Consider the following 18,648-nt stretch of genomic DNA (forward strand, 5'->3'; position numbering starts at 1 on the left):
GTGCTGAATCATCATCACCATTGAGCTCGGTCATCAGAAGACAGGCAACTAGTGCAATGGCAGTTATGAGTTCATTGGTATTTTATCTAATAGAAATTTAATCATTTCTGAACACAATCATACAGTTTGGCTACTCGGACGATCTTGTCCAGTCCTTCATTGGGTCAGGCCAAGTCAAGCATTGTGAACTCAATTGGACTGGACAGTCCAAGTCGACTTAGATGGGTCAGCAATCCATGCTCTAATATCATAAGAGAGCTAAAAGTAGTAGGCCTAGCAACGCCAATCCCCAGATGCTAAAGGCATTGCAATGCCCTTTTTGGTGTTTGGTCCTCTATTAATGCATATGATAAAAAGAATCGATTACAATTTGTAGAATTGGAATTTCGGTATCTGTCAAAGACTTTCCAAAGCTTTTGAGTCATTCAAGCATGGGAAGAAGATTTGAGTCTGAAATTCACCACCTTTCTTAAAGCCATCTGGATTTTTAAATGAATTCATGAGATCTATGGTTTCTCTCCGTGCTTTTGTTTTTGGGTACCATCCAAATTCATCAGGTTCCACAGCTCCCGAAAAAACTGTTTCCATTGGCCCTTGTCATCTCCCAATCTATTGAAAATTGTACCCTTTTCATCTCCCAATCTATCAAAAATTGAAAACGATGATATGCCAAGGAACACCGTTCTTAAATAGGGCCCAATGAATTATCAACTGTAATTGGGGCCGTACTATTTCAAGATCTTAGCTAGTTGTTGGTAATCATTCTACTTTCAGACATCCTTTATTTGCTGCTGCTTTTTTTTTTCCTTATCAAATCAACCACCCTTATTGTGAAAAGGGCAGGACAACAAAAACGTGCCACCAACCATTACTGGAAAAGAAGTTGCAGTGTTGAGCAGAATTCTGAATATTCTTATCACACAGTGTTTGGGTGCCTGAAATAATATTTTTAAATCATGAATGGTCCTAATAATCTGCTTCCACATTAGGTAAATAGTGATGACTTCTACTATTTCTTCATTGAGTAATTTTGTCATCTATATCCTTTGGAAGCAGGAATCCTTAGAGAACAAACTAACTAAAAATTCTGCCTTGCTGCCATGGAACAGGTCAGATTACAAGCAGATTTTGAAAAAAATAAAATCAGAATTCAACTCAACCTTGATACATTTTGATACTGAAAGGCAACGTAAGTGAGTTTTGTTTCCGACTCTTTACAAAACATTATTAGTGGGCGTTATAGATGCACTGTTGAATTGGATTGGGATCTTCTAGTCCGATGAAGTTCAAATGGCAAACTGTACTCTCTTTCAGCATTCATATCAAGAACGTGGAATTCAAAAAGCAAATACACAACTTTAAGCATTCATATCAAGAACGTGGAATTCAAAAAGCAAATACACAACTTTAAAGTTGGACTTGAAAGGAAAGTGCATGCAAATTGGGAGCCACTTAGTAAGACTAGAAAACATCATTAACTATGTCATTTCCTCCTAATCAAACTGACAGTTGGCAATTCAGTTCACTTAAGAGCATCGAAACATGAAGTTTGGGAATTGAATGGATGGTGGGTAGTAATCTGAATTCTGTACCGCACCGGTATTCATGCAGATACTAATGGATGGGGGAAGATATGGTACACCAACTCGCGTTGTGTAGAACAAAATATTACTGATTTTTTCAAGGGGTGGAACTGAACAATTTTGTAACATAAACGTCAATCCAGACAGTTGAACAGTGGCCAACCCTTGTGGATGTGCAAAGCCTGAAAATCACATTGATCAAACGATCTCAATCGTATTTTCCAGTTGAATCTGGCAGCCCAAGTCAATTTGATGGACACCAATTGAACATCTAGGACATCCAAGCAGCATGGTTTTCGGTCCATGTATCAACAATGGGGTCCACAATCTGGATGGTCTGGATCGATATGCATACCTGGCCAATATTGAGCTGTGTGGCGCACACAAACTAAACCTGGGCAGGCCTTCATCATCTAGGATGCAGAGCATTGCCATTGCAGATTTGCGTCCATCCCAACAAAAAGACAGAAGGAAAAGAGAACAATCTTCATTCTGCCTAGAAAACAATACTACTCTCTGTTCCCACCTGACTTCATTTACAATTCAATAGCAATGAATTGGAATAGTTAATCAGCAAATCCGCAAATACACCATCTTCGCCTTGATTCATTTCCCACAATTAGACATTGTATCCCATAGCTAAAATTGGAATTACAGGGAGCAGTCACCATACCATGAACTCGATTCTATGGACAGGGAAGCAACAGATATCAATCAGTCATAGGAAAAACTGGTCCAAGGAGGGCCCAACAGAGACGTTCTCCTCTCCCCTTACCTTCACACCCCATCTCCTCATCCTAAATGACTCCAAACCCACCCAAGTGACCCGTCGGCACCCGTGCATGTACAGAACTGCAAGCTGATGACACCCATCCTGCAATGCCCGCAACCCATGGTCACACAGGTTCCGACACCGGTTCACATGCAGAACCTTCAAGTTATGGCAATTCGACCCAATTGCCTCCCAGCCAGAGACCCTGACCTCGTGGCACAATGCCAGATTCCACTCCTCAAGCACTGGACAACCCTTGGCTATGGTCCCCACAGACTCATTACCAACAAATCGACAGAGACGAAGGTTAAGAAAACAGAGGTTCTTGGCAAACCCAGCACCAATGCTGGCCAGTCCATCTCCACCAGCCCAGCACCTCAGGCTCGATACGTTCAGATATTGAAGACCGCCTCCACTGACAGCTCCAAGCAGACCGTCGGGAGTAAGCAAGCACGAATCAGCTTCCAAATAAGCTAGAGTTGGTGAGCAACCTCTGAATCCAGTACCTGTTATTCCCCTGCAATATGAGATTGTCATAGCCCGGAGCTTGAGGCATTCCCGTGAGAGAGCTCCGATTCCATGGTCAGAAAGAAGAGTGCAATATGAGAGATTCACTCTCTCCAAGGTTGGGCAGGATTTTGCTAGAATTTCTAACCCAACATCTGTTACATTACACCGATAGAGACTAACAGATACCAAAGCTGGGCATCCAGCAAATACCAGAGAGAGACCGTTGTCTGTGATGCCAAAACAGCAATCCAGAAAGAGAGTTCGCAGATTTGATCCAGAAGATCGCAACTGGGTCAGCGCTGAGTCAGGCAGCTCTGTGCACCCAGCCAAAGAGATTGAGTTGAGCTGCTGGAAGCGCCCCAGCAGCCTGGAAAGGTACCTGACATTGTCGGAGATGGAAGAGCGATGAGAGCATTTAAATTGTAACGAACCACGAGCCAAATTCTGAATCTGAAGCCAGCGCCAGCAGGTCAAACCGAAGGCATTGCGGTCAGTGCAGCTCTCCAGCTTATGAAAAATTATGTGAAGAGAGTCATCTGGGAGGTCAATCATAGAGACCAAATAGTCCTCACAAGGAACCATTTTGGCCCTTTTTTAAGACGAAGAAATGAACAATCACTCTTCTGATGGCTGCAGAGCTCGGATCTTTACAGTGTATTTTTTGTGAGTTGAGCCAGATGAATCTGGGGTGTCAAAGCCACATAGCGCAGTCGATTCACCATATCCATAGCCAATAAGGACTCCGCATCTACGACAAAGAAGCTTGGTTTTTGGACGGTAAATGCCCCAAGAGACGGGGAAGCAATTTACCTCGTCAACCTGAGTGAACCGGCTGATGTCCACTGAAAGAAAGGAGATGACACCCTTCTTGATGGATTTGTGGTAGTCAGAGCCTATGCCAGAGGTGATACGGTTGGAAGAGTTCAAGTTCAGAGGGTAACCACAAGAACCACAGCTGCATGGAGTACAACCAAAGGGCAAATTAGGCACAACAAGAAAACGAATCTTCAAACAAGTATGAGAAAATAGAGTTGGGTGTGCTGCTAATTTATTCGACGACAAAACAAATGTTACTAATCTCCTGTTGCTCAAATTTCACACCCATTTTAAAGAAAACAAATTCAAAAATCCACATGACAAGTCAGTCAAAGGGGAAATTTAATTCATTTCTTGATATTTCTGAGCTTCTCAAAATTTTAGTTGACTCCCAATAACAGGCAATTTTATAGAGAGGCGCATATAGGCTTGGATGGATCCTCAATCTAAAGATAGCCAACCAGCATTTGGTCTGTATAAAACACAGCTAAGACAAATTTGGAATCTAATGCCTTCTCTGAAATGAGCACGTATAAAGAGACATCAAAGACGAATTTGGAATCTAATGCCTTCTCTGAAATGAGCACATTCTATGATGTCATAAGCAAATTTGTCAGCTTTAGAGCTTCCCTCTGGATGTATATGCCCTCTTGATGTATATGAGAATTGAGAAATTTGCTCAACGAAATAGAACGTCAAAGAAAAGGGACTACAGAACATATAAATCATCTTTGTATATTCCTCAAATGTGTTTTTCAAGTCGAGTTTCCCTCCTCTTTTCTAAATTTACTACTCAGGATTAATGTCTCATCTATGAGAAAACCAGTAGGCCACCCATGTTTGCTGAGATGTAAAAATAAATAAAATGCCATGGCAAACGATAGAGAAAATCTTCAATATCAATGCTGAAGTAGCATACAGAGTCATACTCAACTTTAAAGCAAGGGCTGTCAATGGGTTGGGTTGGGTCCTATAGTCCCCATACGCAAACCGTGTCAGGGGCTTGCTGTGTTAGGGTCCTTTCAGGTCCAACTCTAGTTCTTAAGACCTGGATCCGGATCAAATCATGTTTGAGTATCCATCAGCCATTGGATCTAGGTTTCGAGTTGGGTTTGGGACATATAAGCAAATTTACATGGTTGGGCCGACCCGATAGATGTATTAGATCACGCAGACATTAGCCACTTTGAGAAGTGCATGGTGTGTAAACGGGCTCTCTTACAAGTATGTGGCTTTGGAAATCTCATTTCTTTTGCTTAGAATAATTAATATTATATTAAATATAAATGGATTTACTAATAAAACTAACTGGACCCATCCCAGATCTGACTAGATCCGAGCAGACCCAACCTTAACCAGGCCCATCAAATGAACCTGACCTGATTTCTTAACAGCTCCAACAAATTGGACCTGGATCCATTACAAACATGTTGGGTCCAGGTACCCATTGACAGCCCAGTTTAAAGCTACAATGGTAAGGTACCTTCTCCTGATCTTGTTCAAGATGAATAATGTCCCGTGTGAAGCCAGTTTTACAGCACAGGTTTCTGAGATTGAGTCCCCGACTCCCATGCCAAAAAATGGGGAAAGAAACCGACAAGCATGCGAAAATTTACGAGTCAATTTGATTGGACCAGCTTGTGATGTCACAAACCTATTTAATTTCAGAAAGATTGGATCCAATTTTCCAAACCATCACCAAATAGAAAGAGACCATTTATCGTTATAACAATAGATGAGCATCTTCTAAGCCAAACTATTCAAAACATCCAAGATATATTTCGTAAATTCATCCAAAAATTGCATTCAGAAGCATCACAAAGTTGATTAAGGATTCATGAATTGAACTCGAAAATAACATATTTAAATCCCAAATTTTTACGTAAAGATTCTGATATGAATGTGGAAATCTAAGCAAAATATTTCAACCACTGTGATATATAGAGCGTTGCTAAGCCCAAACACATGTACAAGTCAGCAAATGCACACACCGCCACATGCCAGTGTGGCACACAGGTGAAATATCCAAGCCATCCATCATATGGACCTCACCACGTAGATTCTACTTCCAAAAGATAAAGGTGGTCTGCTCAGTAGGTGTGCCATGATATTAGAAATAATTCAGGAAGGGTTAGAAAACTCCACCTGATTTTTCCACAACCATACATTTGTTCAGTAATTGTGGACCCCTGACGGGTGGACAGGCCTGATTCTTGTGACATGGAATCTACGTGGAGGTACCCTTATGGATGGATTTGACATTGCACCTGCCTGCCACTTTGGCATAGTTGGTGGCATGTGAATTAGCTGACTTGTTTACATGTGTAGGCATATATATATATATATATATATATATATATATATATATATATATATATATATATATATATATATATGCGCCGAATGCTCAGCTGCGCACCAATTCGCATGGAACTCGTGCGAACTTTTTGAGAACTCATCATACATGAAGTGACTCTAAAATCTGAACCGTCCACGTGAAGCAGCACCTCATGAAACCCCCATGGCCCAACTTTTACTTTGATCCAAAACTTTTGTGGGCCATGAACAACGAAAACAGTTTCCTCCATTGATTGGCATCTCTCTTTGCTATGGCCCACCAGAATTTTAGATCAGGGTGAAAATTTCTCCCTAGGGGTTTTTCATGGGATGCCGCATCAATGGACCGTTCGGATTAGACGCCCATGACACGTGTGCAAGGGTGTGCACGTGCGTAGGTGCGCACGTGAGCATGCCTCTCTCTCTCTCTCTCTCTCTCTCTCTCTCTCTCTCTCTCTCTCTCTCTCTCTCTATATATATATATATAGAGAGAGAGAGAGACAGTCCCGGTCTCCTGTGAACCATGCACAATTTACCTTTGTGCGGGACAAGTAGATGGGCTGGGGCTCATGGTGGGCCTCACCATGATATGCATGTGAAATCCACTCCGACTATTAAGTGTATCATGGAAATTTAGCCATAAAGTTAAAAATTCGGCCAGATATGTGATTTAGGTGGGCCATAAAAAGATAAATAGTGCGAGAGAGGATGTCTACCTTTGATTGTTATGCGGCCCACTGAAATGTTTATGTGAAATCTACTCCAACCATTAGTTTCCTCATAAAACATTATGCATGGGTATGAAAAATTAGGCCAATATGTGCTTTATGTGGACCATACCAAGTGAAACAACTTGGATGATGGACCTCCCCAACACTGTTTCTGCTGAGGTAGACCACCTGAATCATGGATTTGACTGATTTTTTAGCCCTTCAGCTAACTGATCACCATACAGCTTGTGGTCGGAGCCCATAACGCTAGCATGGTCTAGATCGTTTGTGGAGCACACCATGATGAATGTGTTTTATCCACTCCGTTCATCCGTTTTCCAGCTCATTTTAAGGCATGAGACCAAAGTTGAAGCATATCCAAAGCTCAAGCGGACCACACCACAGAAAACAGTGGGAATAGTGACATCCACCGTTGAAACCATCCTAGGGCCCACACTGATGTTTATATGTCATCCCAACTTTCATAAGATCACACAGGCCTGGATGAAAGGGAAACACCAATACCAGATTGATAAAAAAAACTTCTGTGGCCCCTACGATGTTTTCAATGGTAGGAATTCAATTTCCACTGTTTCATATGGTGTGGTCCACATGAGATTTGGATATACTTCAATGTTGGTCCCATGCCCCAAAATGAGCTAAAAAAATGGATGGACAACATGGATAAATTACATACATCATAGTGGGCCCCATAGTATCTTCCCAGCACCGTAAAGGGTGGTTAGCACCCCAGTATAGAATCCACGTAACTGTGAATTAAATTTACTTAGGAGTCATCCAGTTGCAGTGGGCCCACTATCATGTATTTGTAAAATCCACTCCAACCATTGGGCGAGTGACTGAATTTTAGGTCTCGGGAGGAGAAACAACTCCATCCTTGATTCAAGTGGACTACACCATTAGAAATAATGAAAGGCAACACTCATCCTCCAAATTGTTTTCCTTAGTGTGACCCACCTGGGTCACAAGTGAGCTTGATTTTTGAGCCTTGGACCTAAAATGGGTTAATGCATCTGATGTATGGACTGAAATTGACGCAGGACAACTAACCACTTGCTCTAAAAGCTCGAACTGATAGAGCGTGGCAAATCAAACCCTTTATCTCATAGCCCAGGTAAGGCCCTCGGTCAAACTCCCCTCGTAGGCCCCACTTCACATGGGTCTCACCGCACACGAGCCACTCGCCTCACATGGGCTACCCACCCCGAGTGTGCTCTCGCTTCACAAAAGCCACCCCACTCGATCTTGGTGTGAAAATGCCCCTACATTAATCATCATCGATGAGGAGTCTCGAACACAAGACCTCCCGCTCTGATACCACTTTTGACGCCGGATAACTAGCCACTTGCTCTAAAAGCTCAAACTGATAGAGCGTGGCGAATCAATCCCTTTATCTCATAGCCTAGGTTAGGCCCTCGGCTGAACCCACCTTGTGAGCCCCACTTCACATGGGTCTCGCTTCACACGAGCCACCCACCGCACACAGGCTGCCCGCCCCGAGTGTGCCCCCGCTTCACACAAGCCACCCCACTCGTGCCCGGTGTGAAAATGCCACTACATTAGAAATTCATGTAAACATCATAGTGGCCCCCTCCTGAACCAACCGGGCCTCAGGACCGTAAATTTATGGTCCGTGCACAAGAGATTTATATATATATATATATATATATATATATATATATATATATATATATATATATATATATTGAAATGCTCAACTAGGAATCGGTTCTCAGAAGAATTCGTGAATATAGTCATGCTCACATGTGCACCTTCTTAGGTGAACACCCGTGCGCACCTTTGCACATGTGCCATGGGCCCAAAATCCAAATGGTCCAGGTGATGTGGCACCCCATGAAACCTACAAGGACTAACTTTCAGCCTGATCCAAAACTCTAGTGGGCCATAGCAAAGAGGGGGGCAAATCAAGGGAGGTAACTATTTCCTTTTGCCATAGCCCACCAAAATTTTAGATCAGGTTAAAAGTTGGGCCCTAGGGTTTCATAGGGTGCCGCATCACGTGGACCGTTCAGATTTTGGCTCACATCACGTATCAAAAAATGCTCGCGAATTCTCGTGAGAACCGATTCCTAGGTGAGCATTTCACTATATATATATATATATATATATATAGAGAGAGAGAGAGAGAGAGAGAGAGAGAGAGAGAGAGATGCTCACACACAACTAGTTGGACTGTCCAGCTAGTTAATTTAATAGCTAATTAATGTTAATAAATAGTGCCTCGGCTCATGTTATTTCAAAGAGGAACGGGGTTGTGGGCTTGATTGAGCCCCACCATTAGGTTAATATGAAATCCACCCCGATCATCAAGTTAGTCACCCCGTGTTAGAGCTAGGGCCCGAAAATCAGCTCGATCCGTTGTTCAAGTGGGCTCCACGATTGGAAAAACTGTACAGTGGAAAAGCTCAGCCTTCAAACTAGGTTCCTTGGTGTGGCTCACTTGCATCACAAATGGGCCTGATTGTTGGGCCCCAAGAATAAGTATTTTTATGACATCTAATGGTTGAGGTGGATTTCCCATACTCATAACAGTGGACCATGTACAAATCAAGGGTAGACGTTTCTCTTCCAACTATTCAATTACAACACACTACCTGAATCACCAATCAGTCTAATTTTTTTAACTCTAGGCCTAGGATGAGGTTACACATCTTAATGGTCGGATTGGATCCACATACCAATCAGGGTGGGCCAATAAAAAATCAATGCTCGGCTTCCATTTCCCACCTGTTTCGTTGCTGATGGTGTTCTATTTGAGACTATATTCCCGGAAAGGGAGCTTTTAAGTTCAACTAGTTGGACAAAAATCTACAGTCCATCATATGATAACTTACAAAGTATGAAGTGCATGTGAAATCCATCCCTTTCAACATGTTGGCCCCCACCATTTGCATTGTTATTTAAATGCTTAGTAATATCTACAGATCAAGTAGTTCACACCATTTAAAATAGCATTCAAACATTTATAAATAGCAAAACATGTCTGACCCACTCAATGAGTTATTATTACGGCTTTCAAAAGGTGATGCTCATGATGGCCAATCCATTAGACGAGTTGAATGTCATATACATATGAAAAGATGGGTGTTGTCAACTAGTTGGACCATAGATTCTAGTCCAGCCTCTTGTTCTTAAGACCTTCTCATAAAGTGTTTTTTACATCACTGTGTTTTCCGAAATCGGTAACGGTTGGTAATGGTCAGTCCTCTGTGGGCCCCACCATGATTCATGTGTTTTATCCACACCATCGATCTCATTTTGTAGCATAAGATAAAAATTGAGGCACATCCAAATCTCAAGTGGACCGAACCATAAAAAAGTAGTGGTGATTGAACATCCACCATTAAAAACTTCCTAGGGGCCACAAAAGTTTTAGATGAAGCTGATATTTGTGTCTTCCTTTAATACAGGCCTGTGTGACCTAATCAGCAGGTTGGATTGCAAATAAACATTACATGGCCCGCATGAAGTTCTCAATGGTGAGCATTCAATCACCACTATTTCTTGTCATTTGGCCCACTTGGGATTTGGATCTATCTCATTTTTGGGCTCATGCCCTATTATGAGGTATAAAATGAATGGACGTGGACAAAACACTTGCACCATGATGAGGCCCACTGATTACCAAACAGTACCTATGTCGGTACTAGAGGAGTCACCGCCGAATCCGAGTCCCATTGGGCTAAAACTCATCGGTTTCCAATGGATGTGGAATGCCTGCCAAAGCCTTCATTGGGAATTTCTAGATCGGAAGCTAGGTGGGGCCCACCATGACGTTTATGATAAATCTACGTTGTCCATCCATTTTGCTAGATAATGTTAGGAAATGGGCCAAAAAAAGAGGCGGATACAAAACTCATGTGGGGTTGCACGACTGAAAAAAGTGGGCAGGAGAATGCCTACCATTGAAACCTCCCCGGGGTCCACTATGATGTTTATGTGCCATCCTTACCGTTCATAAGGTCATTCCAACTAGGATGAACTGAAAATGCAAAAATATTAGCCTAATCAAGAACTTCTATGGCCCCAAAATTTTTCAACGGTGAACGTTCAATCCTCGCCTTCTTTTGTCATGCGGCCCACTCAAGTTTTGGATCTAACTAATTTTTGGGCCTGTGTCCTAATCTAATCTAGAAAAACTTATGGACGGCCTAGATTTATCACAAACATCACAGCAGGCCCCACCTTACTTTCACAGGCAATCCCTTGGGTTCCATTATAAGGGGAGAGAGAGCATAAACGAGGAGAGATGGCATTAAATGAAGAAAGAGAGAGAGAGAGGAGTAGGAGGTTTGTTTTTTAAAAAAGGGATAATTGTAGAAGTTGTACGCATATGATGTATTCTTGCGATGCACTGCGTGTAAGAAATCCAATCCGTTAATTAGGTAGGATACTTTGTAAGTATGTGCAAAATATAATATATTATCTTTCTATTATCAATAGTAGGGTACTCTTCTACAAGAAAAGTGGGATGTCAGAAATTCATTCCAATTGTCCAGAATCAACTGGCATGTGTGACGCTAGTGATGAGGACCATTTACTAATTTTTTACATATAAAATTTAATTAATGGACTCTATTTGATGAATGGGTTGGATCTGTGACGCGTATTCCCATCATAGCTATATAAGGCTTAATGTCACAGTCTTTTATGATGTGGTTAAAGAGAGGTATTTTTGTTATTTAATGCACAACTAGTTGGACCAATTTAATACTCCAACTAGTTGTGTGTGAGCATTTCTCATTTTATATATATATATATATATAAAAGCTAACTTAGGGCACAAAGTGCCTATGGATGCAAGATTTTAATACAAGAGGAATTACGTATCGTGGACATGAACAGTACCCTCAGCTCCTTGTACATGTGGGGGGACCACTTTTTGACGATCCGGTTGTTGAATTGATAGGACCCAACAAAATGAACCATGGTCGAGGTGTAACAGGCAAGTCTGCACGGAGCAAAATAAAATTTTCAGTGAGCCCATCCAAGCAATTCAAAATCTTGGGCCTGAACAATCCAAGCCTGACCTATTTGCAGCCCTACCCAAAGTCCGTAAGATTTAAAGATCGTCCATACAAACCTTGTCCTTTTGCCCACAAAATGTAAACCATTGTAGTATTCTTCTCAACCATCTCTTCGCGGGCAAAGGATAAAAGGGTTATGACTGTGATAGGAATATCAGAGGACCTACTCAGGTGTACCAGAGACAGAGACGACCACCTACATCAGCGCAACACTCTTTGTAAACGGGAGATGAGTTCTAGATGGGGCCCGCCGAGCCATTTTGAAGACCTTACATGCATTGGACGTGTATTAGGAAGACTCCGCTTTGAGATGATGCATGTGGGCTGCTTAGGAGACCATTTTAGTCATAAAATTTTTATTTCGTGTTGATCCGACCATTGGATCTTGTTAATCAGGCCACCGGGCCATGAGATCTTCCAAATCTAGGCTCCTTGGACTCTGATCTTGCTTCGTTTATATTTTTTTGTTATTTTTAGGATTTATTTGATGATTGAGATTAATAACAAGTGTTTTAATTTCCTTATTTTGGATGATGAACCATTTCACTTACGTGAGAGTCATGGTTATAATTATTTCGAATTTTTATTATAAAAGCACAGGAGGGTGGACGTCCAAGCCTAATGGAGTTATTGAGAAGAGAGAGAGAGAGAGAGAGAGAGAGAGAGAGAGAGAGAGAGAGCTCTCTTGTGTGAAGGAATTTTCCTCATGTTTTAGGGTTTGTGACAAACCCTCCCTTCCAATTGAATCGTGGAAGGGTAGAGGCTTGTTTGATGGTGGATTCTATTCTTATTCTTCTCGTCTTCCTCAATCCCCTTTCCTTGCAACCTTCTAATCCCATCAAAACCCCACCAAATCCACTCTCTCTCTTTACTTTTACCTAGCCACGTGTGGACCCGCACGTGCGTCCGTACGGGCAGCCACATGTGGGCCCTCGTTTAGCATTTTCTCTCTTTGATTTCCCTCAAAAGCTACTTAATCCCTAGGTCTTTTAGATCCTTAGAAACCCAATTCCCCAAACCTCCATCCATTAATCCAAAACCCTAATGAGAATCTGAATTTTTTCGTGAAACTTTCTCCAAACCAGAATTTTTCTTGCATCATTGTTTATCCACGTGGTTGTTGCGCTACCCACGCTAGGTTGGAAGTCCCTACTTCCAAGTGGGCTACTCTTGAATTATTTTATATTTTTGTGCATTGTGTATGTGCTAACCTGAAATCTTCGTGTTATAAATCTGAATTTTCAAATCTATTATATGGATGTGTTTGATTTTGTATGTTGATTGCTGAAATTAATGTGTAATTGATCTCTCATCTTGCATCCTAGGATAGTTTCCATCATCCTACATCAGACTACCTAATAATCGTAGTCTGTATCATTGTTCTCATTTTAAATATCTGCCCCGCGCATACTATATCATCCAATACAAGTCATGAGTAGGGGTCCCTAATATGGTATTCATGGGTGAACCGAGGACCCCGAAATTCACAGTGTTGTCTGAATAGGGGTCTTTCGCAGCCTTTGTCTTTGCATTCGTGCAGCGCGGCTGACAAAAGGATCAACTGGTTTGCTCTCTCTTTGGTGGGCTTAAAGAAATAGCCACATACCTAAAAAGAAGCAAAGTTTTTATCTTCTATAATTATTTTTTTAAAGCCACATACCTAGTTCTTTTGAGCATGTAGCACTTGCTTCCTTGGTGGTGTGACTTCATCAACCTGACAATCCCTTTCGAAGTTGCGACATTTATGATCAATTGGTGTGATCCCAATCTAGACTTAGAGGTCTAAGGTGGGCCCTAATGACCCAAGTTCAAGCTATGTGAGCTCACCCATTATTTTATTTTTTCCGACTTGTCTTTTCTTTAACTTTCCAATCTAATGACCACCACATAAATCTCCTTCCAGTCTTGTTTGACCAATTCTAGATCTCATCGAACATAAAAGCTAAAAGTTACATAAAAGCTAAAAGTTCAACTACCTAATATGTCCCACATCATAACATTGTTGAGAATTAAAAACATCATTTCCTTGCTAGATTTTCATGTATTTCACCAAAATAAGCTTTGAACTATATTTAAGAGAGAGAGAGAGAGAGAGAGAGAGAGAGAAAGAGAGAGAGATTTGAACTACCAAATCATGCTTACTTTGAGTAAGACTTGCTTATGTTACATGTTTTCATAACTTACACCTATGTTTGTTTCAGTTTTTCGGTTTTCCTATTTCTTTTCTTTTTTCTTTGTTTTACTTCTTATTATTCACTTATATCATGTACCAATATCATGTTACATGCATAGATCTAAATTATTACTTTTTATTGGTGTGTAGATTTGTTAAGCTTTTTTAGGAGTTTCTTGTTGGTTTTTGGAATATATCCAATTGTTTTCACTTGTCTTCGCTTTATACTTACAAAGAAAAGATTGCGTGCTCAGTGTGCGTTGAGAATCAGTGAGAACATATCTCTCACTATCCAACAATGGTGAGTAGGAATTTTAACATGCTTTTCAAAGGGACGCTAGAATTTAAACTTTGAAACGCTTATAGATGTTTTTTTAAAAGATTTGAAATGCTTATAGATTCTCTCCAACTATCTTTAAATGGTGTTAAACAATGTTCACCCTAACTCTCAGTGCTCCTAAGGTCGATTGAAGTCATACACAATTATATTATGAGCCTATGACTCTCTTTTTTCATGATAGATCCCTAGATCTACACATTATGATAGATTCCCTTTTGTCAGGTCTGAGGAATTTTGTGATAATAATATCAAGCTTCGAACTTATCAAAAAAGTGATTTTTTTATATATTTATATTATGACTTCCTACATATCAATAATATGATGCATCTAACTATCCATTGTTACATATGGTCTGCGGAGTAGATTTTATGTAATCTTATATTGTAGACTTGTAGAATATGCCATGCGTTTCATTTTCACATCAAATAAATGTGATTTGTGTGTTTGGACTATGTTTGAAATGTCAAAAAAACTCAACTAGACTCCAACGACTTGAAACTAGACTCCGATGACTTGACTCGACTTGGTCAGATTCCACAAAAACTCAAAAAGAGAGAGAGAGAGAGAGAGAGAGAGAGAGAGAGAGAGAGAGATTTGGTCACAACTTGGTCTAGACCCATTCAAGGCTCGGCAAACTCAGCTCAATTTGGTAAAAGTCATATTATAAAAAAAAAAAAAAATCAACAAAGAACTTCATAAAAATCAACAAAACTCATCCTGCTAAGACTATAATTCTTTTACGGACTAACTACAATATTTATAAATGTTAAATATTATGGAGTATCGGTGTTCTAGACTTGAAAAACTTGACCAAGTCACTCAACTTAAAAACTTTGAAGTTGAGTCAAGTTCTCAAGTTCTAGAACTGTGTTTAATTGACTTACAAAGTATTACTACCTTCAGACTCTAAACAAAAATCAATAAGGTCACTGAAAACATCAAAACCTATTAATACCTTCAGACTCTAAACAAAAATCAATAAGGTCACTGAAAACATCAAAACCTATTAATACCTTCAGACTCTAAACAAAAATCAATAAGGTCACTGAAAACATCAAAACCCAGTGTTCACCATACAACGGCAGGCATACTGCCAAGTGGTTAGATGCAAACAAAAAAAGATAATGAAAACATAAAAATAAATATCAAAAAAGGAATTTTCCTGTGTTTCTGATTCACCTGATTTCTTTTTTTCTTTAATTAAAAAATGTCACACTGAGACAGCCAATTTGGAAATGTGGGAACTGATAAAACCCATATGCACCTATTCATATTTAGTTTTTGGGCCAGCCGATAGAAGGTCCATATCATATAACATTGGGTGCTATCATATCCACATTCGTTTATCAGCCTGTCCCTTTTAACTAAACAGAGGATTTGACAGAATCACCCAAGGAGAGTGAGCCAAGCGTTCAGTGATAGAGTGATAGGGAAAGGTTTTTCAAACTGGTGGCTATCAATAAGCAGCATCCTTACTGAACATCGACCCAAATTGTCATTGAGGTGAATTACACCATTTCTCATAAAGAAACTTACTTGAGGCCAACACGTTTGTGGTTTGGATGACTGAGGCACGGCACCTACTGGTAAAAACTTGTGGCACAAGGATACTATATACATCCTCAGGTCGGGGATCATATAGTTACTCCTGATAAATGCACCACAGTATTTAGATGACTGAACCAAAGACAGTATGTACATAGGGTCCGAGCCTCCAGCTCAATGCTAGCAAGTCGTCTTTCATCATTGAGGTAAGGGATTCAAGCCCAGCCTACCACCACCATCATCATCATCTAAACCTTATCCTAACTAGCTGGGGTTGGGCACATGAATCCCGTTCTACAATTCCACTGTATCAAGGACCATGTCCTCAATTAAACTATAGGCCACCGACTAAGCTGGGTCAAGCCTAGATTACATACTGACAACAGGATATTATAAATTTTAAAATTATAAAAATAAAAAAAAACAAAAAAAAACAGTATGTATCTTTGTTCAGAGTTAAGCTAATTAGGACATGAATCGGTTAAGACTACAAGGTTCCAATATGAATACAGCCATCTAAGTAGAAGATTCCAACAGCTACTATTTCATTCATGTACGTGTCAGCACAACTACTTAAGAGCCCAAACTGAGTGAGAATTGCAAGATTTAAACGAGGCTGAGCAATACCCCAAGGTAGTCAAGATGCCTAACATAGCATAGATGACGGACCCTGCCTACGAGCCTAGGGATCGCCATTGAATCGTGCATGAACCATTCAAGCGTTGGATATCTTAAGTTTTATGCAAATCAAACTATTATAATTCAAAAGTCTTAAACCATCAAGAGTTCTAGTGCTCTTTTTTCATAGGTGACTGCTTAGTGGTGAAAACTTAGTCAATTTATGCCATTCTCTGCAACCTAGGCCACACACGTGGTGACTTGGCACATGTGTCGCACATCCGATCCATGCATCAAGTGAGCTTCGCAATTATATGACCTGGCCCTAAAATCACACCCCTCCATTGATTAGGCAGGCCACGAATGTGTATGTTGAATGTGGATAGGTGACAATATTTTTCTAGACCAGCTTTAGGGTAGAGTCAGAAGAACCATAATATGGGAAAGCCATGTTGCTACAGTACACATGGCAAGGTGATGGGTCAATTGGGACTATCCATCTAACGCGCCCTACTATGGATGGCAAATGGTTCGGAAGACACAGATCAGATGATCCTAGCCATCTAAACAAAAGCCTACAAAGTAATGGTAGTAAACAAAAACTGTTATGGTAAATGTAAAGTGACAGAAAGCGACGGCAGTGAGCATCTGATTAGATCGAAACAGGGTCCATCCATGATGAGCCCCACTAAATGGATAGTCCAGATTGACACCTCCCCTACCCCATGTAACGTTAGGAGATGGCTCCATGGTTTTCTAGTTCCTCTGGCTCTACCATGGACATGAGCTCGTGCAACAAAAAGCTGTGGGACCCACTGTGATGTTTGTGTGACATCTACTCCGTCCATCAGTGGTGCCAGATATTGTTAGGACATGAGCCCATAAAACAAACAGATCCAAAACTCAAGTGGGCCACAGCACAAGAAACAGCTGGATGGGGACGCCACCATTGAAACCTTCTTGGGACCCGCCAAAGTTTTGGATCAGGCTGATATTTGTGCATTCGCTTCATCCTGGTGGGAGTTGACTCACCTTAACGAGTTGGATGGCATACAAGCTGGGACCCAGGAAGGTTTGAACGATGGGCATCCCCATCGCCACTGTTTTCTGTGGTGCAGTTCACTTGAGTTTTGGATTTGCCTGATCTTTGGCCTCACATCATCACATGAGCTAGCACAATTGATAGATGGAGGGGATTGCACACCGACTTCAAGGTGGACCCCACAGCTTTCCATTGCAGGGGCTCCCTACAACACTGAAATTCACATCCCTCTACCATATCAACCCCAGCTTTCATACAGGTACGGCCCACCTAGTGGCTTAACCGGATCGTGGCCCACCTAACGCACGGCAGCAATGGATCACACGCATGCAAGGCATCCACGCACGTGCGACTAGCAAAACTCTAGACCTAGGTCTAGGTGGCATAGGGCGAATCGCCTCCACTACATAGCCTCCAATTATACGTACAATTACAGTGTATATACGCTCCGTACAGACGGAATTATACGATTCCGAATAACAAATAACACCAATCGTAGCAGCAGAAATTTTTAAAAATAAATAATAAATGAAAGCAAAATCAAAGGATATTCTCAAACTATAGAACATCTAAACCGAAAACCCTAACTGAAATCAACACCAGCCACCATCTAATTGATTGATTGCACCCAATTTTTCCAACTTTTGGGAATTGAAATGGTACAAAAGCGTAGGGAAATTGAGGGAAAATCGGTACCTGTAACTGACATCTGTTTGGGACATGGTGAGAGATCAAGATCGGATTCTTTTCGAGAGATAGTCATCGATTGACGGTCGGATTTTAATAGAAATCTTCCATTTGAGGTTGATAAAGAGAGAAGGGTATTATGGTAAATATATATAAATAGAAAAAAATGGATGGAATGGGCTGAGTCCGCCCGATTCTCGTCATTGGAAAATCAGCCGGGAGAGGTTTTTGGAGGGAGTAGTTGTATGATACTCGGGCTGCGTGTGAGTCTTCATACGCAGGCACACGGAAATTGTTCACGTGGAGTTATTAAATGAAATAAACCGACTAAATTGTGCGTCTCACTCTCTCCAATTCACAATCCGAATTTCATATTGTTTAAATGATTCGAACCTCTGATTTGTGAAATTTTGTTTATGGAAATTGGACCGTTAGATATATTTCA

At 40.9% G+C, this 18,648-nt stretch overlaps 2 protein-coding genes across 2 annotated transcripts; both read right to left on the bottom strand.

Annotated features, from left to right (window-relative positions):
* Nucleotides 1–2,050: 2,050 nt before the first annotated feature.
* LOC131246413 (F-box/LRR-repeat protein 12) lies at nucleotides 2,051–3,447 on the bottom strand. The gene has a single exon (XM_058246519.1). The coding sequence runs from the start codon at nucleotides 3,445–3,447 to the stop codon at nucleotides 2,302–2,304; it is 1,146 nt and encodes a 381-aa protein (XP_058102502.1). The 3' UTR covers nucleotides 2,051–2,301.
* A 33-nt stretch (nucleotides 3,448–3,480) lies between these two features.
* LOC131246414 (uncharacterized protein At4g08330, chloroplastic-like) lies at nucleotides 3,481–18,418 on the bottom strand. The gene is made up of 2 exons (XM_058246520.1): nucleotides 18,213–18,418; nucleotides 3,481–3,820 (listed from the first exon to the last, which is right to left on the bottom strand). Exons 1-2 carry the CDS (start codon nucleotides 18,236–18,238, stop codon nucleotides 3,481–3,483), a joined length of 366 nt encoding a protein of 121 aa, XP_058102503.1. The 5' UTR covers nucleotides 18,239–18,418.
* Nucleotides 18,419–18,648: the final 230 nt, after the last annotated feature.

Source organism: Magnolia sinica, chromosome 5 (genome assembly GCF_029962835.1).
Source record: "Magnolia sinica isolate HGM2019 chromosome 5, MsV1, whole genome shotgun sequence".
In the NCBI taxonomy this organism is placed as follows: Eukaryota; Viridiplantae; Streptophyta; class Magnoliopsida; order Magnoliales; family Magnoliaceae; genus Magnolia; species Magnolia sinica.